Genomic DNA, 27,783 nt, shown 5'->3' with positions numbered 1-27,783 from the left:
GATAAATTACATCTTCTTTTCCCTTGGCCATCACATGTAACCTTTTGTTATGTTAGAAGGTAACCATGGGAACCATCAGGGTACTTTTTAGGGGGTTAAATCAAATACTAATTTGCACTAATTTGCAAAATTCATTCCCCCTTATCTGTCCTCATAGAAATATTTTGTAAACACCTAAAATATTTGAAAAACTTCTTGTTCCAGGTGATTTCGTGACTCTCTCCTAAACTGTGGACAGGAGGTTTCATTATGAAAGGGGTCCTTGGGGCTCCCAAGCCTTTAGTGGAGGTGGGTGGCATGTCCCAGTCAGCGAGGACGGTGATAGCATCGTGGTGTCAGGTGCCTCGTACGGAAGGCCCAGTCACTTGAAAGAGAGGCCGTACAGGTCCTTCCGCCACACCTGGCTCTAACAATTGCCCCAGTCAACAGGCTGGAGGTCACAGAGCAATACTCTGGCTCTTGGAGCCACCCAGCCCACAGGGCAGCTTTGAGGGCTTGGGTTCCACTGGTAATTTATCCACAGTGACCCTGAACAGAAGGCCGGGGGGCTGAGCTGAGGGAGGGGATGCAACTGCTCAGGACCACCAGGATGGTGAGGCTCAGCACCGGAGGGACACGATCTTGACTCGAGGCTGTGTGCAGGAAACTCCAGATATTTACGGATTTGACCACCAACTACCCAGGGCCACTCAGGGGGAGGCACTGTTTAAGGCCCTGGGGAAATAGTAGTGAAACAAAACAGAGTATTTCTAGTTTAAAAAAAAAAAAAAAAAAAAAAAAACAGGTGAAATTTACAGTGCAAACACTTCACACTAATCCAATCCTAATTCTATACTGATATAGATTGACTCGTAGACACAGGGGCACTCAAAATATATCTGTGTACACTTGCATCATGAGCTGCCTGGGGCATCTCTCTGGTACCTGGATAACCATTTAAGAATATAAACATTTTTGATAAAAATACAGGAAAAAAGTCCCCATATTTAAATTTGAGGATTTGGCTGATGAAATTTTTTTTTAAAAGGTATATTATGACTTCTTTGACAGCTACTGAAAAGAAAATATTTTTCTCTCCTGCTGTTTTCGGATTTTGCAAATGACTAATGACTGTGCTACATATTTTATGTAGATTCCGAGGCTGGGGTTCACCTCTAACTTCTTCTGCTTGAAAACTAGATATTATCAGCCCATTCATGTCTCTGACAAGAGGCAGGTGAGCTCTGCTCAGCACATTCATGTCAATAAGGAAGTTGAAACATGAGGTCATCTGTGCACTGAATATTGGAATCAATCTGGTGTGGTGTTAATGAGAAGATGAGGCTTATGACCTTTCATTGCTGACTATACTATTAAACAACTGTGTTTAAAAATAATTTACCAGGTCACAAATACATAGCAGGTAGGATGACAGAAGCTTCCCCAAACCAGATGGTAAATGAGTAGATCAGGGTGGACCATTTGTTTCCACCAAAAACCTGTAGCTAAGACTTCCTCTTGCAAAGGAATCTGACAGTTTCCTGCATTTATGAAGCTCTAAGTTTGGCTGGTGTAAAAACTGCCTGTGTGTGATGGGACTGGGAGACTGGCGTGCTGTGACTCAGCTGCCGCCCAAGGCTCCGGTCATCCGGGATAGGAGGAAATGTTTATTTTGTATCAACAGACAACGAGCGATTCCCGAGAATGAACTGGTGAGAAACAAAGGCTGTAGCAAAGGACAGTGACATGAGCCGCCTTCACCAGGATGACATTCATTCTGTCTTTCCCGGGACAACCTCCGTTTACACGCGTTTCTCAGTGCAATTATTAATATGTGGTCGCGGCAATCTTAAACCAACCCTGCAATCATTCCAAACATAATGAGAAGAACAAAGTTCAGAGGAAATCTAATAATTTTAACTAAGCTTTGGGCAAGTAAGAGGTTTGAAAACCTGCTACACGTTTTTCAGTTCCATGCTACTCTGTCTCTTGATGACCGACAGCATTGTCCATAGTCGTACCTGGGGCTGGTAAACACTGGGAAAGTTTGTAACATGAAAGATAATTTGAATGCGCTGTGGACATCGATCGAGTATATACTTGGGATAACTATCTCCACCAACACCTCCACTCATGAGCATCTTCATCCACAACTGCAGCTCAAAGTCGGAAGTGTCTTCTAAAGCACAGCCTTTTAAAAACAGTTCCATCACAGTGGCCAAATGTGTCTTCTTTAGTCTGTATTTTCCACAAAATTAGAAATCATGCAGAGTGCAAACTCTGGAATTAATGATATTTAAAAACTAGAATTAAATTTACTGCCAACAAAAAACTATGAGTAATTCACCATTACTATTAGATACTATTAGAACATTCTTTTTTTAAAAAAGAACTGAGTTTGTTTGCACCACCAAAGTTGCATCATATTATTTCCACTAGTGTCTTGGAATCTGGGCTCTGTCCTAGCCAAAAAAAGAAAAAAAAAAAAAGGTGCCTGGAGATCCTGAGTTACATTTGCTGTCAGTTTAAAGCATTTCCTTTATCAAACTAAAATTTTGTTAACATAGTTTTGCCAGATACTGTGGTTGATCTTTAGGGAAAATTGCTTTAAAATAAACTGAAAGGTAAGATTGTGCTCCAAAATGTAAAAACTGACATTTTTCTCTTTTCCTTTAAGCAAAACCCTGACCTCCTGTGGCTGCTGGAAGGGTCAGTGTTGGATGTGGAGAGAAGTAGAATCCTGGCCGGCTGGCTATTCAGCAGACAAAGCTCTGGCCATTCTTCCCTACAGCGGCCTTTCATCCCCCCACCTCTCAGCCAGAATCAGGGTCCCTCCCTTTCTTCCCAGCGCTGCCAGCCCCCAATCCTCAGGAGTACACCCCTTTTCTCCTCCCGCAATTCCTGCAGGTTCCTACCAGCCATCATTTTCTCTTGCATGCACTCCTGGCATTTGCTCCTGCCCACACATCCTGTGATGTCCTACGGCACAGCCATGGCCAGGTGTGGCTGGCTGGCTCCTGCTGTTCTTTGGAATTCCGTAGCTCACCAGCCCAAGTTCCTGTGCTGGGCTGGGGAAAACTGGAGTCACCACTGGGAGAGAAGACTTTCCCGGGGCACTCTGGGCATGAGACTGGTGGGAGTTTCTTACTCCAAATCTGTGCAGGCTCACTGGGGCTGTAACCCAGGCTAGACTTTCACACTCACCCCACTTTCTGTGCTCTCTAACTCCAGCGTGGACCTTCACCCATCCCGACTGGCTTTTCCCAGCAAACACCTCACTCTCTGTGTCCAAGCGTCTCCCAGCGTGGACCTTCACCCATCCCGACTGGCTTTTCCCAGCAAACACCTCACTCTGTGTCCAAGCGTCTCCCAGCGTGGACCTTCACCCATCCCGACTGGCTTTTCCCAGCAAACACCTCACTCTCTGTGTCCAAGCGTCTCCCAGCGACCCTCCAGGGAGACGCTTCATCGCTACTTTCAGTGTCTTCCCAGATTTCCCAGCTCTGGCTACAGAAAAAGAAGAAACAGGTGCAGTTTCTTCCATGAAATTCGGGTTAGTTTTCTAGTTCTACATCCAGGATACTTTTGCCTAGGCGAAGGAGTCCATTTTTCCTGGCAGAACTTTCCATTCTGCATGAGCTGTGACTCTGGCCTTTGATACTGTGGTCAGAGATGAGCACAGCATCCACGTGCTGGGGGGTGCGGCGTGGCTGGGGAAGCTCAGCCCCAGGGGTGTTAATGCAGCTGGAGCAACTTGTGTTTTGCTTGTATTTTATGAGGCTAAGTGGAAAATGTAAAGATTTTAACTGATATTAGTTAATAGAAATAACTAATTTTCTAATAGATAATTAGAAAAGAGCATGGCGCTTATAAGCTTACTATGCAAAAGAGGCACAAAAATGGAACTTGCTAGGCATGCTCCAAGCGTCAGATCTACACGGCCTTGGGTGCTCGAGGGATTTAAGCAGATCTGTTCAGTTGTGAAGAAAGAGACTAAGATGATGATGTGGAGACACGGTGCAGAAGAACAAGCTGAGAAGCAGCATAATCAGGAATTTCATGGCATTTTTCAGCTCCTTAGGAAGAGCACCCCCGGCCACTGCCCTCTTTTCAAGTGGTGTGGCTGCACTTCTTACCAATTCAACTTCATAGGTGTTTCCAGAAAAAAAAATTATAAAGGAAATGACAGGTTGAGTATCCCTAATCCGAAAATCTGAAATGTTCCAAAAGCTGAAAATTTTTGAGTGCCGACGTGATGCTAAAAGGAAATGCTCAATGGAGCCCTTTGGATTTTGGATTTTAGCTTTAGGGAGCTCAACCTGCATGTCTGAAAGAAGAGACCTTCCTGTATTTGACTGCACATCAGGCACTTTTCAAAAACCTATCTACTCACGCCATGCCTGCCTCACCCAGGGAGAAGGGGCTGGGGCAAGAGAGGATTCAGAGCCTTGCTCCCCATCTGGGCAGGTGAAAATACTCACTGACTATGAAAAATTATAACTTGCTTAATCTAACTAAACTGTAAGCCGTGATGTATCCTATTGTGGACACTGCGTTTGTAAATAATTCCAGGTAACACTGGAATACTGTCGGCTTTACTGGACACGGCATAGGCTCTGCAGAGCTGCACCGTGATTTGATACCTGGCTGCTCTGTATTGAATTGGATCTTCCTGTACACCTGTCATTTTCTTGACTGTGTGGCAAGTGGCAGGATGGGGGCCACGATCCTAGCATCCTGACTCTGTCCTGACACATGCCTCTGCTTGGGCGCTGTGCCCCCACTGTCCCCTCCGAGTCTCAAACACTCGCCTTTGCCTGCCCTTCTCTGTCACAGCCAGCTGAGCCTCTCTAGCACCACAAAGACAGACTCACTGCACTCACTTTGTAAATTAAAGTTTCAAACTAAACATCCCCACTGCCGAAGCGGACGTGGAAATTCTCAAATGTTCACCTCTCAATATGTGTTTTCATTATGAAATTCGTATTTTAAAATAACTTCATTTAAAACATTTTTCGCCCAGGCGCAGTGGCTCACGCCTATAATGCCAGGACTTTGGGAGATGGAGGTGGGGGGAACCTTAAGCTCAGGAGTTCAAGACGAGCCTGGACACTACAGTGAAATCCCCATCTCTACCAAAAATACAAAAAATTAGCTGGGCATGGTGGTGCGTGCTGTGGTCCCAGGTTCTTGGGAGGCTGAAGTGGGAGGATCCCTTGAGCCCAGGAGGCAGAGTCTGCAGTGAGCTGAGATCGTGCCACTGCACTCTGCCTAAGTGACAGAGTGAGACCCCGTCTCTAAGACAAAAAATAAAATAAAATAAAATAAAAACCCGGCACATTTTTAGATAAGTATGTACTTATTACAAAAAGCTGAAACGGAACAGGTAAAACAGGTAAAACTTCCCATGAAAACAGGTAAAACTTCCCATGAGTCCCCTGCCCTCTTCATTTGCTCCATATATGCCAGATCCTCCTCACCCGCACAAGTTACTCAAATTCTTTAGGACTTGAGCAAGTTATTCAAATTATTGAGGACTCAGTTTAATCACTTGAAAATGAGGATAATAGTACCACCTCAGAGAACTTCAGCGCAGACGTAACAAATAGTGCCTATGAAGCATTGAATCCAGGGCTTAGACACTGGCAAACAGTAACGTTCAGCTGCTCATTCCACCACCTAATACTTAGAAAAATCACTCAAGAGAGGCTGACTGTGCCCCTACCGATGAAGACACTGTTCTAGGCTTTGAGAATAGAGGCAAACAAGACAGTCCCTCCCTTTAAGAAGCTTAAATTCTGGTGTGTGTGGGGGGGTGTAGATGACAGATCAGAAAATGGATCCAGCAGTCCCACTACTGGGTATCTACCCAGAGGAAAATAAGTTATTATACAAAAAGACACTTGCACACGTATGTTTATAGCAGCACAATTTGCAACTGCAAAAATACGGAACCAGCCCAAATGCTCATCAATCAACGAGTGGATAAAGAAAATGTTATATATATAAATGTTGTGTATGTGTGTATATATACATACACACACACACACACACACACACACACACATATAAAAAACTATGGAATACTACTCAGCCATTAAAAAGAACAAAACAATGGCATTTGCAGCAACCTGGGCAGATGTGGAGACCATTATTCTAGGTGAAGTAACTCAGGAATGGAAAACCATACAGGGTATGCTCTCACTCATAAGTGGGAGCTAAGCTATGAGGATGCAAAGGCGTAAGAGTGATACAATGGACTCTGGGGACTCAGGTGAAAGGGTGGGAGGGGGGTGAGGGATAAAAGATTACACACTGGGTACAGTATACACTGCTCGGGTGATGGGTGCACCAAAATCTCAGAAATCAGCACTAAAGAACTTATCCATATAACCAAATACTACCTGTTTCCCAAAAGCCTACTGAACTCAAAATAAAAACCAGAAAAAAAGAATCAGATTTCAACCAGCTAAATAAAACATCTATATATAATATTTTTAAAGAAGAAAGAAAGGAGTAGAGGACAAAGGCTGTTAGAAGGTGAGTGGTGGCATGGAGAAGTAAGGTGGGGAGGAAGGACATGGGCAAGTTTAAACTGGGGTCAGAAACGCCTCATGGACATGAGGGTGGGCAGCGGTTCCCATGCACAGCCGGTGAAAAGGCACTGGGGTGGCAGGGATATGCCTGGCTTGGCAGAGGGGCGGGACCACACAGTGCTGCTTCCTTGCTGGTTCTTAGAACAATGACACCTGGTGATTTCAATGGCCAGCTTTCCAAGCTACTACATAGAAAGCAGCATTGAATGGCTACACAGCCTCCCGTGGAGGGTCCCTCAGTCCCCTACTGCTGGACATGGAGATTGTTTCTAGTTTCTGAACTGTTTCCAGAGAGTGTGGAAATTTAACATATTTATACTTATTTTCTTTTAAATGCCATTAAGTACATGAAAATATTCTATGACACGGAAAATTTTAATGAACATATTGTATGTTTCAGTGGAAAAAGCCTGGTCGGGCGCAGTAACTCACACCTGTAATCCCAGCACTTTGGGAGGCCAAGGCAAGTGGATCACCTGAGGTCAGGAGAATCGCTTGAACCTGGGAGGCAGAGGTTGCAGTGAGCCGAGATCGCACCACTGCACTCCAGCCTGGCTGACAGAATGAGACTCTGTCTCCAAAAAAACAAAAAAAGGAAAAAAAGCCTATTATGATCCAATCCACTTTGGGGGAATAAACAAACAGCCACACACACAAACTGGAAGGGTATACACCCCCAAAATTAACAGCTTTGTTTACGACTGAGTTTTCCAGAAACCAAAGCGCTTATCCGCATTTTAAATGTTTCTAAAATGTTTTTAAATTAGGGGAAAAGCGCATCATTTGGATCTGTGTCTCCGCCCAGATCTCACATCGAATTGTCATCCCCAGTGCTGGAGGTGGGGCCTGGTGGGAGGTGACTGGATCACGGGGGCAGAGTTCCCCCTCGATGTTAGTCTCATGAGATCTGGTCACTTGAAAGTGTGCGGCAAGTCCCCTCACACTGCCCCCCTGCCCCTGCCAGCCACGTGAAGTGCGGGCTCCCCCTCTGCCTTCTGCCATGATGGTAGGTTCCCGAGGCACCCTCCAGAAGCCAAGCGGACGCCAATATCACATTTCCCGTACAGCGTGTGGAACAGTGAGCCAACAAAACCTCTTGCCTTTATAAATTGCCCAGTCTCAGGTGTTTATTTATAGCAGTGTGAGAACGGATTCATACAGATACACACACCCAAATCTAACAGCTTTGTGTAGGACGGAGTTTTTTTTAGAAATCAAAAAGCTTAATTGCATTTTAAATGTTTCTAAAGTTTATGTTTTTTTTATTACCGGAAAATGCAAGGGTATTATGGTAAAATTAGCAAAGAGAAATGGTAGGTAACCCATATGCTGGAAGAAAAAGGCAGACTTGTAAAAACAGGCTGAAATATGCGCAACAGATACCAACATCCTGCTGCCCTCCAGCCACGCACTGTGGCCTCCATTTACTGGTGGGACTTGTCCACTAGCGCACACGTTAACCATGCTTCTGTAATGAAGGAATTTTAAAAATGAAAAGCTTCACATAACACAATTTTAGGAAAAGAGAAAAGTTGTTTAAAAGGATAAATAATTTCTTTTTTAAAAAATTAATTGTCAGGAACTTGGATTAGCAAGATTTGATCAATAACCCTTTGGTTTACAATGTTGCCACCGTCCCCCAGGAGAAAGTCCTACGTAAAAGCCAGGTGCTGGTCCGGGTAATAACCCAAACCTTGACTGCTTCAGAAGGTGGTGTAAGATGATAATTTTTCCAGAACGTGTGGTCGGAACGGAGGCTGCAGCCTCACAAATCTCATCTGGGGGCCTGACCCGCCTGTCTTGCTGTTGCTGCCACTGCCTCCTGATTGATGAGGGCCTGACGTGCCCCCGGACTCCAATTCCCCTCGTCCCACCCCCATAAAGGCTCTCCCAAAGAGACACTGACGTGGTGCCTCTGGACACAGGCTTTCCTGAGCATTTGGATGTTGAGGAAAGCAACAGCCAGCCAGATGATTTCAGATGTATTACTTTGGGGGAGCAGAGATACTTATTTCACTTTCTGTATTAATATGAAGCTTGATAATCGAACAAAGAGTGGGTCAACGGCTGGTTTAAAGTTGAGTTTCCCAACTTGGGAAAGTAAGCTTCAAATGTGGAAGTACATAAAGAATTTGGAAGTAGATGGAATTTTCTGATTCTAGTTCACGTGGGAAGTAATTCTTAAGTGGTATGCTTACCCAGTTACAATTTCAAAATCCAGCAAAGGACTATTTATCTACAAACATCATAAAAATAGAGTACCGAAAAAGATAACTGGTAAGGGTGTTAACCTGATGAATATTCAGACAGCAAGTCTCCTCCTAGAGCTGAATTCTCGAACTATGACCAGATGGAATGATCATGTGTGAGAACAGTGTGATGTACTTATCGATAATCTGAAGCCCCTCATTCTGTTTTCTCAATGTAATTATAATTGTTGCTTGTAAATAAGTATATCATTTAACAGGATCTGAAATATACATAGAAACATTTCCTTGCAAATGTGGTAAGATTTTAAAAATCCCACTGCAGAAATAATGTAGCAATTAAAATAGCATTTATAACTAAATATGTTTAAAATGTTTCTTCTCATATGAAAGAGTAAAATTTTAAGTCATTTAAAATAACCATCTGCTTCTGTGTGATATAAAATTTTTAGTATCATTGTATAATTAATATTAATATCACTTTCTGTTAATAACCTTATCTGTCACGTAATAAAGCCAAGATGTAACATGATATGTTCATTGAAAGAAGTTTAAGAATGCAAAAGCAAAGTAACATACACATCCTAAAGGAGAAGCTGCACAGTGGGTTTGCTCGGTCACACCCCACCCTCTGTCACCCGTCTCTGGCTGTCTCTCGAGCTAGCCGTGTTATAACCATCTTATAACAACTTGTTCGTTTTAAATACCTCTCTTCTCCAACACTCACTTCTTCCATGCCTTTCTTTCTCCTTGATACCCCCCACCCCCGCCAAATTTTAAGCGACCAGGCACGGTGACTCATGCCTGTAATCCCAGCACTTTGGAAGGCCGAGGAGGATCACCTGAGGTCAGGAATTCGAGACCAGCCTGGCCAACATGACGAAACCCTGTCTCTACTAAAAATACAAAAATTAGCCAGGCATAGTGGCATGCGGCTGTAATCCCAGCTACTTGGAAGGCTGAGGCAGGAGAATTACTTGAACCTGGGAGTGAGCCAAGATCGTGCCACTGCACTCAGCCTGGGAGACAAGGGTAAAACTCTGTCTCAAAAAAAAAAAAAAAGGCCTTTAGGTCTTTGCCTTTTTGCATGTGTTTATAAAATCTACAAAAGGAAGTGAGGGAGGAAATGAGAAAGATTTGACCAATTTTATTCGAATAGTTGACAGTCACCAGCGAGACAGTATGACTGAGGTTTCTTAACCTGTTGGCTTCCCAGGTTGTGCAACTGAGCAAACCACAGAAATACAAAGTGAATATTTTCCTGTCCCAAGCGTGGTATAAAGTCATGTGGAAAAAAAGTCCTGTACTGCTTAAAAATGTACATTATAAAATCAGACCTTCTAATGTTGAGAACACAAAAGATCACAAAGTTTTCTTTCCAGTTGGAGAAGCAGCACATATATTTGGCAAATATTCAAATAGATGTGCCTCTTAAGTAGCTGGGACTACAGACACACACCACCAGGCCCAGCTAATTAAATGATTTTTTTTAGTAGAGATAGGGTCTCTCCCTGTTGCCCAGGTTGGTCTCAAACTGACAAATCTTTCTGTACTGTACTACCTATTCATAATTTGAAGCTAAGGTAGTCAATGATGCTTTCTATCTTTAAAAAGTCCCCCTGAAATTCAAAGTTTGCATCTGCAAACACGGGGACTAAAAAAATTAATAAAACGCTAAATAATTTTGTAAAATTTTAGATTTCTGTATGCTGGGAAATTTTTAAAATGTAAGTTTTTTTTTTTGAGACGGAGTTTTGCTCTTGTTACCCAGGTGGGAGTGCAACGGCGCGATCTCGGCTCACCACAACCTCTGCCTCCCAGGTTCAAGCAATTCTCCTGCCTCAGCCTCCTGAGTAGCTGGAATTACAGACATGCACGACCACGCCTAGATAATTTTGTATTTTTAGTATAGATGGGGTTTCTCCATGTTGGTCAGGCTGGTCCTGACCTCAGGTGATCTGCCCGCCTCGACCTCCCAAACTGCTGGGATTACAGGTGTGAGCCACCGCGCCCGGCCTAAAATGTAAGTTAATGACACATTGTTGCCTTGAGGCCAATGAGAAGTGACCTGACTAAAAATTGGGCCAAGCAAATGAGAAAGGAACCAAGGAACGAGACGCAAATTTCAGTGATGGCTCTACCCACGGCTCCTAGACTCCTGGAACCAGGGGAATCGTGGGTTGTCTGCAGTGAGCCCACTCTGCTCTCGATTAACTAAGCCTGGCATAACCTGTCTACATAGCAGATTATAACTCAGGCTGACTCAAGAGGAATCTTTTCATACGACATTCCTCTCCTCCCTAGGAGACGATGAGAGCAGTCATGGCTGGGGATATGAGCTTGGGTATCTTCAGTCCAGAGGAATGGGCAGGCCTATTTCAAGAGGAGTGCAGGGAGGATGGGAGAGAGCTGAGTTCTGGGCCACATCCATTAGGGCATTCTGCTGGCTCAGCCTCACGGGCAATCCTTTTTAGAATCCTTTTCCTCACTCTTCCTGACTGGGTTGGAACCCTCCTTTCTTCCTCCGTGCCTCACCTTCAGTGGCTGCCCTTCTTACCGCCCCCCACAACAAAGCTCCATAGCCGCACACACCCTTCCCTTTGTGTGGATCCCACACACCCTTTAGCCTACTGAGTTCTTGGCAGCATCTGTTGAACTGGACCCACTGATGCGTCCATCCTCTCTGGGGTCACTTTCCAGTGTACCCTGGGACACCACTGCACATGATAAAGTGCTAGTTATATGTTTGTCGAATGAATGGAACGAACGACAAACAGATACGTTGCTGTGATGGTCTCAGTTGAAAACACGCTTAGTAATTCACACACTCATGCATGCACGACTTGACTTCAGAACGCGAACGGATGCCTCGCACCTGCTCACTCTCATTTTACTTTTCACCACCTGACAAAGCAGATTTCAGTTTGTTTCCTTAGTGATGATCCGTCCGTTCTTCTTTTGCAACTAGAGAGACCTGGGAACTCCGTTGGGATTCCTGCTCCACTCCCAGGGCCAGGGCAGTGGGTGGCCACAAGTAGTCAATAATTACTTGTGGACTAAATGAAGTTACATATGAAATAACTGCTGTGAAATGTACCTAATCGACATAATCCCTATTAATTTACACCACTGACTTTACTTATGATTCAGGAACAGGCTAAGATGATCCAAGGCAGGAAACCCAGTTTCCACTCTAACTACTGATACTAATTTAAGAACCTGTTGCTGAGACTGCTCCCAGTGTTTTCTGCCATACACTGTACACATGGTGACCAACATGCTCTGTCTTAAGGGGCACCAGCACTGGTTCTGTTAAGAACGAGTTTCTAAAGCAATATGCAAAGCATTAAGATACTTAATCTTAAAAATTCAAAAAATTATATCATATAAAACTGGCGGGAGCCTTGGAGCTCATTTTGCAAGTCCAATAAAATACACCAAGCCACCCGCCCCTGCCACCCCTTGGACGATTCCTATTTGGGGATGCCATTCAAGTGTGCTCACTAACTCAGCGTAATTCCTGGGCAATGACATTGTGATGACGGGCTGGGCACAGCTCCAGGTAGTCAGGAAAGTGGAGACAGACAAGACCCTGAAGCCCCTCTTTCTGGTAGAGTCAGAATTCTTGCAGAAGACACATAAGCAAACAGGATCATTTCGGATAGTGACAGACGCTAGGAAAACCATACAAGATGGCAGGGGCAGGATGACTGCTAGCGACGGGGTAGGAGTCAAACACGAATGTGCCCAGAGTAAGTCAAGCCACAATACTTGCTGAGAAAGATAAGAAAAGTCTGGGTAACCGCGAAGAACAGGATGGAGAGGGGTTGTCTGTAGCGATGTGCGCACGCTGGACCTGATGTCTGGGCGGAAGCCTGAACCATCTGGTGGATGACTCATCCCAGATCTCAGCAGAGCAGCTGGCTGGAGCCGTGGAGAGGCCGTCAAGAAACAGGGGTCAGACCAGCTGGGGCCTTGCCAGTCAGAAATCAAGAATTGAGAATATATTCCATGGGCGGTGGAAAGCCACTGGAGTGGGTGTGGGGAGTGGCAATCTGGCTCACGTTTTGTTTTTTTAAAAGGTGAATTTGGCTGCAGAGAGAGAGGACTTTTGGGAAGTAAGAATGACAGGCCAGAGATAAGTTACGACTGATGCAGCAGAAGGACTGGTGGAACACAGAGGAGGTGGAGGTACGGGGCAGACCCAGCTTGTATTCTTGGAGGTCAAGTGGAGGGAACCAAGCAAATGAACAGACTGTGAGGTGAGGCCAAGGGAGGGTGTGCACATGACGCTTTGGGTGTGTCTTTAGCTATCGGGAGGATAGATGGTGAAAAGGTGGGTGAGAAACAGACGCTCTGGATGAAAGCTGGAGTTCTTCAAACACATTGAGCATGAGCCGCCCAACTGCCTTCCACGAGTAGGCATTTGGTTACCTGTGTTCGATGTGGAGAGAGTGGTCATGGCTGGGGATGTGAACTTGGGTATCTTCTGAGTCTAGAGGAATGGTCAGGCCTAGTTCAAGAGGAGTGCAGGGAGGATGGGAGACAGCTGAGTTCTGGGCCACATCCATTACCTGGGGTCTAGTGGTAAAAGGAGGATGACACAGGGGGCAGCCAGAGAGCAGCAGGAAAAACCCATGGATGTCTTCAGAAAAGCCCAGAGGAGAGAGGGTTTCAAGCAAGACGGGGAGTCAGCAGGACTCCCACTACGAAGATTACCACGGGAACCAAGGAGCGCTCCCGGGACTGATGTGGATGAGAGCAGTGTTGGAGGGTGCTGGCCTGACGACACATGGGAGAGGGTCAAAGAGAACGTGGGTGGTAGCTGGGGACAGTGAGGACAGACGAGTGTCCTGGAATGTGTGGTGAGAAGGAAAGTAGGAGGAGAGGTGAAAACTGCAGAGGGCCATGGTGTTGGGCTGAGCGATGGCCGAGCAGGTGTGTAAGCTGAAAGGAGTGATCCAATATCTGGGAGAAACCGCTGGGACAGGAGAGAGGGTGTCCGCAGAAGCAGAGTCCTTTGGAAGACGAGAGGTGATGGGTTCAGAGGTGGAAGGGATGCCCCACTCCATGTCCAGGCAGAACAGATCATACATGGTGGCTCCACAGGCTGGAGAGGCATATGGGTTTGGCATGGGAGAGACATGGGCACCTTCCCCCGTCTCACTGGGAAAGGAGGCAGAGGGGCCTTCAGGCAAGGGAGGGGAAGGCGGAGATGCCAGAGGAGAAAGCTGGAAACAGTCACTGGGAACGGTCTCACTGCATCACACTACTTGGTGTCAAAAACATGTCTTTCCCGCAACTCCTAGCCATTGCTCCCAGTTCAACTGTCTGGGTTTACACAGAATCAGGATCAGATTTTGTCCTATGACCACCAGTCACACACATCCTTCAGGTCCCTCTGAAAGAGCTTCTCAACCCTGGCTGCGTATCTGAAACCCCTGGGGGACATTCCACTGCTAGGGCTCCATCCCAGGCCAAATGGACTAGATCTCTAGCTGTTGGTCCCACGAACAAGCTTTTAAAAAATCGCCCCCAAGAATATAATGGGCAGCCATTGGACAACGCCTCCCCGAGAGGCTCCTCTGGCCCTCCCAGGTTTTCAGCCACGCTGGCTGCTGTGGGTTTCAGGCCCCTCCCTCCATCCCGGCCCTTTGATTCATGTGCTTCCAAGTCCGCCTATGTCTTTCTCAAAATGTGGGCCCCGAAAGGATCCTCGGAGCCCAGTGAGACGTTCAGAACCTCTCTCGTCCTTAGTGCAGAATGTTAAGTCTTGAAAGCATTTCTGCAGACAAACCACATCCAGGCCTTCCCCACCAGGGTCCGGTACTCCTATTCCATTATCTGTAAAGCTGGTTTATTGAGCCTGAATTCAAGATTTTATCTGTTTCACTTTGTTAGTTTTGACCCATTTTGTAGTCTCTAAATCTGGAGATTTCAATGTAGATTATGTCTCAGCTTGTGGCATCCACATCTGATGGCCTCACCCTCCCTGTCCTCATACACGCAGCGGAGGGACACGCTGAGCACCCAGTGTTCTTGGAGGCGGGTCGGGTGGGCAGGGGAACAGCTTAGTGACAATTACGACACAGCCTGTTTGAATCTAGCCTTGCCCACTGACCTGCTGCTGTAATAGGCCCAACTGCCCTCTGCCCCTGCTTCATCTAAAATGAGGAAGTCTCTGGCGCTCATCTCCTGGGGGCCTGTGCCCGGCAAGCAGCGAGTTCCATGAATGTCACATCACGTCAACGCTGGTGGCAGCAGGACTGCTGCTGAAGCGGCCGTGGCCCCAGGCGGATGCTCTGAGAAGCGGTGTGGAAAGCAGCCTGAGGACCAGGCACTGCCCTGGATTGGCTGCAGTAACCCTCTTGTAAACCAGAAACCAGCTTTCCCTTCTTTGGGAAGGATTCTTACTGACCAACGGTGCAATGCAGCAACGGCAGCTGGAAGGGGCCACAGAAGCAAAACCTTCATTGCCCAGATCGGGGCTTCCTGACCATGGCACCGCTGGTGTTTTGGGCTGAATAACTCTTGGCTGTGGGGGCTGGCCTCTATACCACGGCACACTCAGCAGCACCCTGGTGGCTTCTACCCACTAGCTTCCAGTAGCATCACCCTCCCATACGTGACAACCAAAAACGCCGTGAGACATCACGAACTGTCCCAGGGAGACAAAAGTACCCCTGGTTGGGAGCCCCTGGAATAGAGGAAGACACGCCGAGGGCCAGAGGACTAAGAGGTCTGGTCCAGGCACTATAGCAACTATCAACAATATCCTTCTCTACTCCCTGTTTACAAGGATTTCTAGAATTTTTTTTTGCCTTGCAACGACATAAGGATTTCTGGTCTTCGGGCATGAAATGCGCTGCCCCCGTTTGGTTTTGATCACGGGGCAGCATTTCACTGTCCTCTGTTTCCCCTGGTCAGCAGCTACTGCTGAAAATAGCTGATAGGAAGGAACTAAGGAGACAAAGTACAAAGTTACAACATTCTGATTGGGAGGAAAAAAAAATCCACCTTTCACCCCCTGTGTCCAGTTACCCCAGGACGCTTCTGCCTGCTCCTCGGCCACATGCAGAGATAGGAAAGCAGGCTCCGAGCACAGAAGGGAGCGGGGTCAGCCTTTTAATTAGGCCGGCCAGCCTGGCGAGCCGAGCAGCCCCCCGGCGGTGAGGCAGGGAGTGCCCAGCTTTGAGAGATGAGAGCCCAGGGGCCTTTAACACGGAGCTAAGCTGAAGGTTGATGACAACCCCCAGGGAAGGCTTTTGAATGCCAGCCAAGATTTGGGAAGAATTGATAAAGGAAACTTCAGCATCAGTGAGAGAAGACAAAATGTCTATCCATCTTAGAATGTATTTCCTTGAAAAGCAAGTGCTATCAAAAGACAAACAATTTTTATGATACAATGTTTTAGTACTAAGCATGCGTTTCTCCTTTAAAAAAAAAAAAAACAGCAGAGGGGAATGATTATAAGCTTTGAAATCAGAAAGACCTAGGTTTGAATTTTGGCTAATTATGATAAGCATGGTCTTGGTTTCTCAGCCTTTTGGAAGCTCAGTTATCAGGCAGAGATGATGATCCCCAGGGAAACGAGTGTTAGGTGTGAAGGTCACCACAGCGGAGGCAGTCAACACACGTACTTCCTCCTCACCACGCTTCATTGATACCCTCCCATCAAAGAAGCTTCCAGGTCAGAGACCGGCAGTATCACATTACCGCCGCCTGCTGGTCATGCACTAAAATTGTCAGTATAACATCCAAAAAGAGAAAAAAAAAAATGCTCCAATTATAAATAAAAACTGATGAACGGTGTGGACATGCTTGCTGGAAAGTGTGGTTCAAATGCACTGGCTCCAAAAGGAAGTGTGGGACGGACAGCTTCCGAAGCTGAAACTCGTGTTTCGAACCCCCTTCATCAAAATTGATGTGCAAAACATTTTTATAATGAGAAAAGACATTTAAAAGTTGGCAAAAACTCAAATGCTTTCCACTGAGGATCAGCTGCTTTACAACCACAGAGTCTACTGGAAAGACACAATGATTACACGGCCAGAAGGAAACAGGGAGCAGAGCATACACACGCGCACACACACGTGATGCACTCCATCCACGTGGAAGATGGATATGGTGTTTGTGCTCGATGGTGACAAGGCCGCGTGGTGGCCTGGGGGAGGCCGAGGGAAGTGAGGCTCAAGAGCCACACGGAAGAGTCATGTGAAGAAATGCAATATTAACAGTGATGGCCAGTCGGCGTGGCAGAAGATAAACTGTTGGACTGAAGCAATCGGGGATGGGGTGGAGCTATCAGAAGAACCTGACAGCCCAGGCCTGGGGGAGCGAGGCTGCCACGGCAACAGCATCAGCTGAGGCCACCAGCTGAGGCTGGTCCAGGCAGGAGCCAGGGGGGGACGGCTGGCCAGGCTCACCCAGGTACTCAGGAGGTAGGCAGGCAGGTAAGCGCTCTGGCCCTGAGGACAGGTGTGATGCATCTTGCCTCGAAGTAAGATAGGACGGCCAAGTATGCTACAAATGGCCCCCCAGGGCCCCCGCTACCCACAGTGATGCTGACTCGTGGCTAACACTTCCAGAGGAAATTACCTATGGAGGACATGATTAATCAAAAAAAATTACAGGCTTCCAGTAAGATTCAAGAGAACCCTCAGCCAATAGTTGTTGCAGAGATAATTGTTCTGAATCTATCAATAAAGCAAAGCTGCCCCTTCATTGACTGCAAACACCAATTTCTTTCACCCGGGATTATAAGTTGGTGTTCACAGGCTCACTACTGCCATTACGGTGATAAACAGTTTAAACCACAACAGGATCTGACATGTAGATCAATTCTGGGTCCATAAAGAATCTACACAAGAGGTTGCAGGACAGGAATTTACAGCCACCAGTTTTTATTCTCTCTTGCTGCAAAAATTACTTCTGTCAAACACTTAGAAGAGTGAGAAAAAATGTAAAAAAATTAATTTTTCATGTACCCCCGGAACGGCCTTTTTCAATGCAGAGGCTCAAGATGAATATGTTTCTGCATTTAAAAAATTACACTCAGCAGCATGTGGTGCTCGGCAGAGGAGGGATCCAATCCTCTGTGCTGCCTGCAAGCCGGCAGACGGCAATTGGAAACCCTGAACCGAGCTGTCTGCATTTTCTCTAAGGGCAGATGCGGGTCTCATGTGAGCAACGCCAAATTATATTAGACATTTAATTTTAAACCTCAGGTACTTAAATGTGAAACCTTACAACAGTAATAGTCATAAAGCAGTGGGCATTCCATTTCACAAAATGGATTCTTTTCTTCTTCCCTTAATTTAAGCAGCACCTCCTGTTTTGTAGGTTGCCCCTACAAAGGAATCTATCTAATTAGGAGTTTCTCACAGCTGCTTTAAAGGCAGAAACCCCGGGGGGACCCGTGTGTCTAGAGAGTTCTGAAAAGTTCTCCAGAGCCAAAGTCTTAATTTAGGGTGGACAGGGGGGCAGAGAAACAGTGAATCCCAATGTTGTTATGATTATTATGTTTTAGAGTAAGAGTGCGCGACAATGGGAAAGCAAACTTGCCAACACGGGCGTCTATCTTCCCAAGCTGCTTAGGCTCTCCCCATTCATTCCTGCTGCTAGCACAGAGTGAGCGACTCTGAAATCCAAACCAAAGACTAGGGATGGGGGCAGATACATTTAAAAAGAAAGTGGGGGCAGGGGGAACTTAATATGACCTGCAACTTAAGAAGAAAGAACATGACAGAAAGCTCTTAATCATGTTGATTTCTTCTGTGATTATTTTCTAAGCCCTGCAGGGATGGTTTATGTCAAGACTGAGGCCTTGAAATCCATTAATAAACACGTTTTCTTGAAGTTGTCCATGAGATCCCGTGCCCTGGTGTTCACTAAAACTTGCTGGGGTCTAGCCACTTGACGGATCAGCGCACTGAAGGGGGGAATGACGCGAACCAGAGGGATGCCGGGATGGTGTCCTCGGCGCAGAGAGACAAGGATGGGTCCAGCAGGTCTGGGTGGAGCCTGAATTCTGCATCACCAGTCAAATCCCTGGAGCTGGCAGATGCCACATGGTCCGTGGACCAGGCTTTGGGAAGTGAGGACTTAGAGCAGTGGTTCCCAAGCTTCAGCATGCCACGTTGTCCCAGAGGGCTTGCCATACACAGGTTGCCTGGTCCCATCCCCTGGGGACTGGATTCAGTGGGACTGACACGGGGCCTGAGAATGGACATTTCTAAGCAGTTCCCAGGGGCGGCTGCTGCTGCTGCTCCTGGAGGCACACCTTGACATGCAGTGATGGAGAGCTGACTCGGGCCACCTGAGTTTGAATCCCGGCCCCTCCTAGGATGTGACTTTGAGCAGGTGATATTTAACTCTTCTGTACCAAAGGCAGCCCCTGTAGAAGGGAGGTAACAACTGGATCTACTCTGTGACGATCAAATGAGATTATCTACATAAAGCCCTCAATAAATTGTAGCTCTTATTATTACTATTATCGTCTCCCTTTTCAAAATATTTTGGGTATGACATATTATTAATCCTTAGAAAATGCAGGAATCAACCAAGATCCCCGTAAAACTGTAGGAATCAGACTTCTGTGCACCATTCTGCTGTCTTTCTGGATCTTTGCTCTGTAAAATGTCAGCTCCCAAGTCTGAAAATCAGATGCTAATTTGGCAGCGCTGGGCTCTCAACACTCATCTCTTCTGGTCTCTCCTCGTTTCTCTGCACCCCAACTATCACCTTTCACTTCACTGTAGCTCGTGGCTATTCCATCTTCCCTTTTCCTCCTCTCTGGGTCTTTGTCCAAAGTGCCCCAACGCTTATAATAACTTCCTCCTGCTGTTTTGCACAAAAAATCCGTCTGGTTCTTTAAGCATTGCTCAAGTTTGATTTTCTTTGGGAAGCTTTCCTTGATCAACTCTATCAATCCTTAAACGACCTGCACAATTTCAGCCCTGGGCTCTCCCTACAGCTCTGCTTCCATGTCCCTCAGCAGGCTGACATCTGGGGCATCCACTGGCTTGTTTCTTATCTTCTGTGTCCAGGGTTCAAGATTTACGAGGTCAGGGAGCACACTGGTCTTTAATGGACACCCACGTGTGTCAATATTATAGAAATTGCTTTGTGAATAAAAAACCGGCATTCAAACTTAGGTGACTTTAGACTTGCATGGGTACTGTACAAATGCGTGTGTGCAGACAATGCGGCCCACTTCCGTGGAAAGAGACTTCCAACCAAACCGAGGCTCTGGAAAGCAGAGTCTCACGACGTGGCAGTGTGGAAACGCCCATCGCACGTACGAACAGCTCAACACAAAGAGCTACTCAGTAGAGGGAAAGTTACCCGGTGAGTCTTTATCAAACAGGTACGTGTGCAAAAGGAAAATCTGTATAGGATGAATTTTAGATGAGTACTTAAAGACCTGTATTACTGGCACCTCAACTACTCTCACTCAGCAGAGGCTGCTTGGAAAGGCAAGGCCTTGTCCGTGTCACTTGTGCACCTGGCTCCAGAAGGCCCAGCGTGGATCTCCCCACACCCTCAAACGTGGCCCTGAGCAAGAACACCTTCACCAGATGGCGGCCACAGAATGAAACCTTATCAAATAGTAATAGTCATTGATAATATGTATTTTAAAGTATTTGATAACGAAGTGAGTATGTGGACTCTCTGCTCCTCCTAAAGGAACCGTGATAACAGTAGTTCTTCAGTCATGAAGGGCCAAGTGTCCTGTGTTGTGGCACACGCCTAACTACTAGGTAAGGGAGGGGAGAACGTGTCCATTGAACAGAGGAGAAAACGGAGGCTCATGGAGGTACAGAAGCTCATGCTAGGCTGCCTGGTTGGCAGGTGGCGGGGCTTCAGCTGCAGCACATAGAGGTCCGATGAAAGGCTGACTACGAGGCCTGCTGGGGCACGCAATGGTTACAAAGAGAGTAAACTGTAGACAGTTAATTTATCCTAACTTCAAACTTCTTGTTTGGGGTTTCCAGGCCTTTCATCGTGATTCCAGATGAGGCAGAGAGCCCTGGAGAGCCCTTGAAGAGGCCGCAGGCAGACCTTTGCTATCTACCGAAGCGCCTTCTTTCGCGGGAAGGAAGGAGCCCCGACACTGGGGTGGGAACGGGCCAGCCGGGGCAGGCGCGTGACGCTCTGTGTGTCTGCTCCAAGTCACAGGCTTTTCCAGACCCGCAGCGCTACAGCGTGGAGCTGCCTCGCTGACTCCGCGTCTCCTTTTGGAGGCTCGGTTTGGAGATGTCTTCCTTTAAGGCTTCTGCTCGGTGGTGTCTGCGGAGCCACTAGAAATAAGGATGATGTTTACCCAAAGCAAACGTCCTGCTGCAGCAGCTGGTGGGTCTACAGGGAAGACCTGATGCTGAATCTTTTAATTAGAACAAATTACGCTAAGATTACTCTAAAACCCTGTCTGACAGATTACATACAACAGTGGGAATTCCTTTAAATACCGGTGAACAGGCCAGAGACAAAACGCCACAGGCAAACCCTGCTGCAGTCGCCAGGGTGCCCTCGGCGCCGCGTCACTCACGCTCCACACAGACGGCGAGATCGTTTCCAACGTGCACGCTTGTTTCCCGAAAAGCTGGCTACACTTGTCAAAATAATAATAATAATAATAACAAGAATAATGCCGAAGGAATGTGAAAACTGAGGGATTACAAAGGGGACTCCAGGATTTAGAGGGTACACCAGGAATTCTGGAAAACAGACAAGGAGACTGAATTCACCCTAATGATATAAAATGTGCACTAGTGTAGACGTGTAGGCCACGCCATGTAGGGCAGTGTGATTGGGGAGATAAAATCAGATACTATTTCTCAGCGCTGCCACCTCTGTCACGTGACCCTGGGTAAGCCACTTGCCCTGTCTACAGCCTCAGTTTCCAAACTGACCCAATGGGATGACCACCTCCTCCCTGTGCCGAAGAGGAACAGATGAGATGACACGGGCAAGACAGCCTAGCAAGGACAAAACGTTCCATAGATGAAAGGTAAGGTGTGAGTCTCTGCTGCAGCCGCCCCACGGGGTGCCGCGCTCCCAGAGGAGCATGACAGCTTAGGGCGTCCTGTCCAGCCCCCGGCTTACAACGAAGGACCTCGAGGTGGCCACGGGTCCGTGGGGCTGCGCCCCCTCTTACCACTGCTGATGGCCGAGTTTGCAATGACCGTAGCCTCACTCCACTGGTCGGCACTGGAGACTGAGTAGGAGCGCTGGTGCATGCCATCGGGTCGGCTGTTGAAGGAGACCAGGCTGATGCCGCTTGCCATCTGAGACCCAGATGCACTAGTGACATTCCCTAGGAATAAACAAGTCAGGTGAACACCACCGCGGACTGCAGACCACAGAAACCAGCGCGAGTTAGTCTACGGGACCCACGCGCTGGCACACAGTGCACCTTACCACCGAGAGCAGCCCTCGTCCTGCCTGCATGGCAAACGGAAGCGCCAGACAGAAGATATCTGGGAGGAATAAAAGGCGGACGCCAATCTTGATGGTGCCTGACAAAGCAACGTGAAGGGACCTCAAGCCGCAGATGACTCGCACAGAACAACCCTATACAAAGACGCAACCCAAGTGCAATCGCAACACTGGGTGGAAGAGAAGACAAAAGACCCAGTCGGTCTCAGCAGAGGCACCGCGATCCGGCAGGCCGGCAAGATGGTGGCTCCAGGAGCCTGGCCGTGTCACCCTATCAACGGAACAGAAAATGATCACCCATTGAGAGTCAACTGTCTGGTGCCAGAGGATTATTTTCATGGGGAAGCCATACTTTACGACGAACACAAATCAAAGTCCCTAGACACGACACGGAGGAAATGCAGGCTCTTCAACCAGATAAGTTTACTCTTAACCTTGAAAAGACTAAGCAGACGAAAAATAACCTGCGTGACTTCACAGAGCACAAGGGCTGTGATGAAAAATGATTCCATTGCATACTTAATGATTTGAATCAGTTGCTCAACATCAAAATGAATTATTATCTGGTCATACCAATTTTAGACTCAAAAACATAATTAAGTGCCTTTCTCTAAAGCTCAGCCAATCATACCTTGCTGCCAGCGAATTAGTCTGTTAGGTCTGTTTGCAGATCTTCGGAGGTATTAGGGCTTTTTATAGAAAAAATTTTCTTCCAATTGTTTTAGTTCAGAACCAACTAAGTTCTAAACTGTCTCAACAGAAGTTTTTCAAAGTGCAGGATTTTATAATAAATACGCAGCCCATATTAGCAGTTCTTAAATCTGGCCAATTACCAGAATTTCCTGTGGAGCTTTTTAAAACTAGAGGCTTCAAAAAATACAGATTTTGATTCAGAAGCTCTGGGAATGGGGCTTGGGAAAAGATGCATTTTCAAAAGCACGCCGGTGATTTGGATGAGAAGCCAGAGGCAGGAACCAGGGCTCCCCTCAAACAAGTGGCCTCACCGCGATCCCGTGCAGCACTGGGAAGCCAGGGAATGACGAGCTGAAGCCAGCGTACGAGCCCTACACCCAATCAGCGATGAACAACAATGAGGCGTTTGGCTTTGAAGAATAGAGTTTTGCCTTAAAAAAAGAAAAGATACCTATTTTATGCTGTTGTCTGAACTGAGTACATTCTGAACGTCATAGGCAGGTCTGCTTGATTCCAGAAAAAAGCCCAAAGTGATGCCCCAGGAAGGGAAGGATGGGAAAGCCACAGAGGCTGTGGTCTTTGGACCTACAGAAGCAGCATTGCCCAGAGGCATGAGAGAAATGCAGAATCCCAGGCCCCACCCACCATCTGCCTCTTAGTAAGATCCCGGGCGATCTGCCTGCACATTAATTACAAAAACCACTCCAGCCAGAAAATCACCACCATGAAACAAAAAATCGCAACCAAAACTCCACCACGGCAGACCACTGGCATCCAAGGGGCTCAGGTGGGAGGAGCACAGCGCAATGGCTTGGAAGCCTCGGGTCTGGGCTCCCCTGCTTACATGTAGGGTCTTGAGGCAGTTTCTCATGCCCCTAATCCCTAATGTTCTGAGAGCTCCATCTCAGGGCACGGGCGCGCCCTAACACCCTAGAAACGCACAGCGTCATTTGGAGCCCACATTTTGCATGACAGTGCCATGTGGTGCTCCCACGCTTCCTCTTGCACCAGGCCTCACAGCAGCCTGGGGAGATGGACCAGGCGTGTGGCATCTTAGAGACGTGGAGGAGCAGCCCAGGGCTGGCGATGTGGCACTAAGGGGAGCACTCACGCTCCTTCCTGTATTCTCCACGTGCCACCATTGAAGCCACCCTGGGGTTGTCCTCTGGGTATTGTGTGCCTTAGCCGGATCCGTATTACAATAGGACATTCAGGCCCCACAGAAGGCAGCATCCGCACAGAGCAGAGGAGACACTCCCATCTGCGGGATCCCCTCCCGGAGCCCGTGTCCACCGTGTTCCTGCCATCACTTCTCGGCCCCGCTCTCCTCCTGGGAAGGCACCCATGTGGGCTGCACCTGTTGGCTCCAGCTCCTTCTAGCTTCTCACTGGGCTCAACCAATGGCGAGCATGGCAGGAATCTAAAGGAGAGAGGAGGGTGAGGGTGGGTGCTGACTCCAGGGCTCCTTCCCCGAGCAGTCGTCTTGCTGGGTGACCCCCTCTCTCGGTGGCCCTTGGTGCCTGCATTGTCCTGTGTGCTTCTCTTCCCCTTCTCTACCTCAATCCCACACAGCCACCTATCGAAGGTACGCTTGGGGAGGAGGTGCCTCCCAAGAGTGGCTGCCGGGGCTTCCTTGGCCTGGTTCCACTTTCGTTACGTGAATTCCGAGCAGACAAAAGGCTTCCAGACACTGCTGACATTGTTATGGTGGGCGAAAGGACTCCGGAAAGGTGGAAAAGGACAATGACAAGATGCCTGCAAACAGTTGGGGGTGCGGCGGTGGGGACACCTCCCTTGCCAGGACCCTGACTTCCGTGCCAGGCACTTCTGGGCCTGCTCTACCTGCAGGGACGCCTGCTGTGTGGGTACGGTGTCAAGGTGGTGATTTCTTCCCCACTGCAATGCCCAATCAGACCCCTGTCAAGTCGTCATTAAGCATGCCATCTGTCCACAGGCCTCATTTTATACCAGCTTTAGGCACATAAGGTTCAAACACCTGAAAAACAAAAAGGAATTTCACGGTGTCTGTCTCTCCCTCCATCTTTGGGTCAATACAGCACCAGTTCTCTTGCTCCTTCTCCCTGGAGAGTGCTTCTCCGATGACAACCGGGCCTAGAAACCTTCCAGAACAATTCCCTTTAAAAGGCAGAGGAAAGTATTTCAGTGTATTCACTGACTACTTGCAATTAAGCTCCAGAAATAAGTATCCACACAGTAAGGAGAGCCAAGTCAATCTCAACTCCAGACAAGGGACCACGAAATGTTCCAATGGAGGTAGCTGATCAAGAACTCATCTTAGGTTTACAAGTTCTGCATCTCAAGGCCAAACATCACACTGCCAAAAAAGGAAGGGAGAGATTCCTTCAAGTCTACACACTAATGAGAAACAACAGGACTCTGCCGCGAATGCACTTGTTCTCAAACTTCTGTCTGTCCAGCAAAATTCAAGGACAAGTCCAATCCACTGAGATGCTGGTGGAGCAGCTCTGGGGGTGTGGCTCACAGCCCACCTTCTGCCTCCCGAGAGAGTCCCAAGGAACCAACCTGGAACCTCTGGGGTGAAGAACCTCCTGGCAAGACCACAGGCTCCTGGTGTCCAGATGGAAGACACCAGACCAGCTACGCACAATCCTTCTGACGGCAGACTCTTAGAGCCCCACAGCTCGTGAAGGCCCCCCAGCCCCAACCACACCCACTTCCCCACTGCGGGACTAAACTGAAACAGCCATGACTGAATCTGGGCCACATCACGGTGTATACACGGACACACAGGGATAAAGGTGAAATTTTCAATCAGATCCATAGACTATCGCCTGACGTCCAGGCTGAGCTCATAGATGCATTTTACTTAGTTGATCATTTCTTTCAAAGTAGAATTAAATTGGGAGATTTCACCTAAAAACTGGTGGTTTCTGGCATCACTCAGAAAATGAGAGTACCCGGGAGCTGTGGGCCTGTGCTTGTGAACGAAGAGCTGCCACAGTCTCTCTGGATCTGTCTGCAGGATCTGAGTGGGTTCCGCTGTCGCCCAGGCTCACACCTGCCTCCCCCAGCCCCACTGCACTCAACCCACCTCACTCTTGACCTTTGCTCAGGACCTGCCAAAATGCGCAGAGGAGGAGTCTCATTCCATAAGCAAATCATTTCCGATTTTCTCGTAAGGGAGTACATCTCTGTTTTAATAAATACCCATTCACTGTATTTGATGTCAGTTAAACTTTCTTTCAGAGAAACCAACTAACCATGATGTAAAGAAACAGAAGTATTTTCTGTGATAATGCAGAAACATATTTAACTAAAAAAAATTACAGAGGGTCAGGAATACTGTTTCTGGGATCCGAACACAGCACCTGCCTTTCAACGTAAATGCATGAAGACATCGGCTTTAACTCTGAGGCAAACCAGAGGTCCACGGCCTGAGCCACGACACTATGCAAGCTGCCATGCTGGGTTAACAGGCCCGTGGAGCATCTCGTGCCACGTGTCAGCGGTCCCAGGCCACTGGCCACACTTTGAGGCATTTCCACTCACTTTCAGTAAATCCACCCGTCAAAGAAATGAACCACCCCCAAATGTGGAGTGAATCTTTTTAATAACTGTGCACATTCCAAATCCAATTATAGTGTCATACTTTCTCATGCTTATTTTTATACACATGCGCATACAGTCTAACATGTAACCTCATTTCTGTTCTTGAATGAATGTCACTAACTAACTGACCTACTAATGCTGTCCTGGCATCCAGTTCTGTTATGTAAGCATCAAGCAATACCGGCCCTATGTGTTACCACACAGGAGTTTGGAACACTTCTGGAAATATCTTTAGGCATAAAAGGAAGACTCTGTTTAAAATCACTGTCTTCTCACTCAAAGTACTTGAGGGCTACTGTTTTCACTGACTGGAATTCATTTCATGTTCACAAGTTATTAATTAAGGCTGAAGGTCTGAAGTCCTCATTTGTGAAAGAAGCTGATGACTGTGATTGCTTGAGAGGTAAGGATCCTGACATCAAGACCAGCGAGGATACAAGTGCATCAAACACTGTTCTAAACACAGTCCAGGTCAGCCCGAAGCCGTCCTGCCAAGGTGGGGGCCTCATACCCAGCAACCAGGCTGAAGGGCAGGGGACCTAAACCCATGTGGCCACCAACAGTCAACAAAGACATCAAGCTCTGCTGCTACTACACTGATTAGTTAAATCAAATTTTCACACCTAGACCTGATAGCTAACAGGGTAAGTTTAAGGAAAGGCCTGAGTGCTTGCTACCCAGGCATTAAAGTTACTACTTCAAGAAGGCTACTAGACTTAGAGCTACATTCAGAAATGTCAGGAGGAATGCAAGGTGCATGGGGTCTGCAGGAAGCCACGCCCCAACCTTCAGCCTCTTGAGTTTGTCTCCATCAGGGACCACCTCTACACACTGCTGTTTCGCCACAGAATTTCATTCCTGTGTCTGAGGAAGAAGACATGAAGCTGGGATCTTTTAGACGTGGGGGAACTCTGTGCACCATAGTTGGAAATGTTCTTTGCAGGCATGTCTGTATTTCTCTAGAAGGAAGAGATTGTAAAAGCCAGATTAGACTGTCCTCCTTCCTGGGGCAGACGAGGTAAGTCTAACAAGTGGTCCTAACTCACCAACCTCAAGTCATGGGCAAATACAAGAGTCTTAAAAGGAAGCTTCTACACCCAGAAGCTGAGGGGACACTTGTACTCGGGGATAAGTACAAGGATGTGGCCCCTTTGGGGGTGAGTACTCTCCACTCTTCCCTTCCCTTACATTCCTCCCTGCCTTCCACTCTCCCTGCCGCCACCAGCACGTCCTGCCCCACTGCTGCTGGCAGCCAGCTCTCCGCAGGCCTCAGTTTC

The 27,783-nt window shown here is 47.4% G+C and overlaps 1 protein-coding gene across 2 annotated transcripts in view; it reads right to left on the bottom strand.

Annotated features, from left to right (window-relative positions):
* AGAP1 (ArfGAP with GTPase domain, ankyrin repeat and PH domain 1) overlaps positions 1 to 27,783 on the bottom strand; it is a 650,920-nt gene that overhangs the window by 183,619 nt on the left and 439,518 nt on the right. Inside the window, exon 12 of one of the 2 annotated variants that reach the window (XM_011980281.1) lies at positions 21,942 to 22,100. The exons of the other annotated variant lie outside the window; for it this stretch is intronic. Within the exon in view, the coding sequence (XP_011835671.1) occupies positions 21,942 to 22,100 (159 nt within the window). The remainder of the gene's footprint in view (positions 1 to 21,941; positions 22,101 to 27,783) is intronic. 2 annotated transcript variants of the gene reach the window in all.

Source organism: Mandrillus leucophaeus, unplaced genomic scaffold (genome assembly GCF_000951045.1).
Source record: "Mandrillus leucophaeus isolate KB7577 unplaced genomic scaffold, Mleu.le_1.0 Scaffold21, whole genome shotgun sequence".
Lineage (NCBI taxonomy): Eukaryota > Metazoa > Chordata > Mammalia > Primates > Cercopithecidae > Mandrillus > Mandrillus leucophaeus.
Note: the sequence above shows the minus strand (reverse complement) of the source record. Positions and strands in the feature narration are given on the sequence as shown.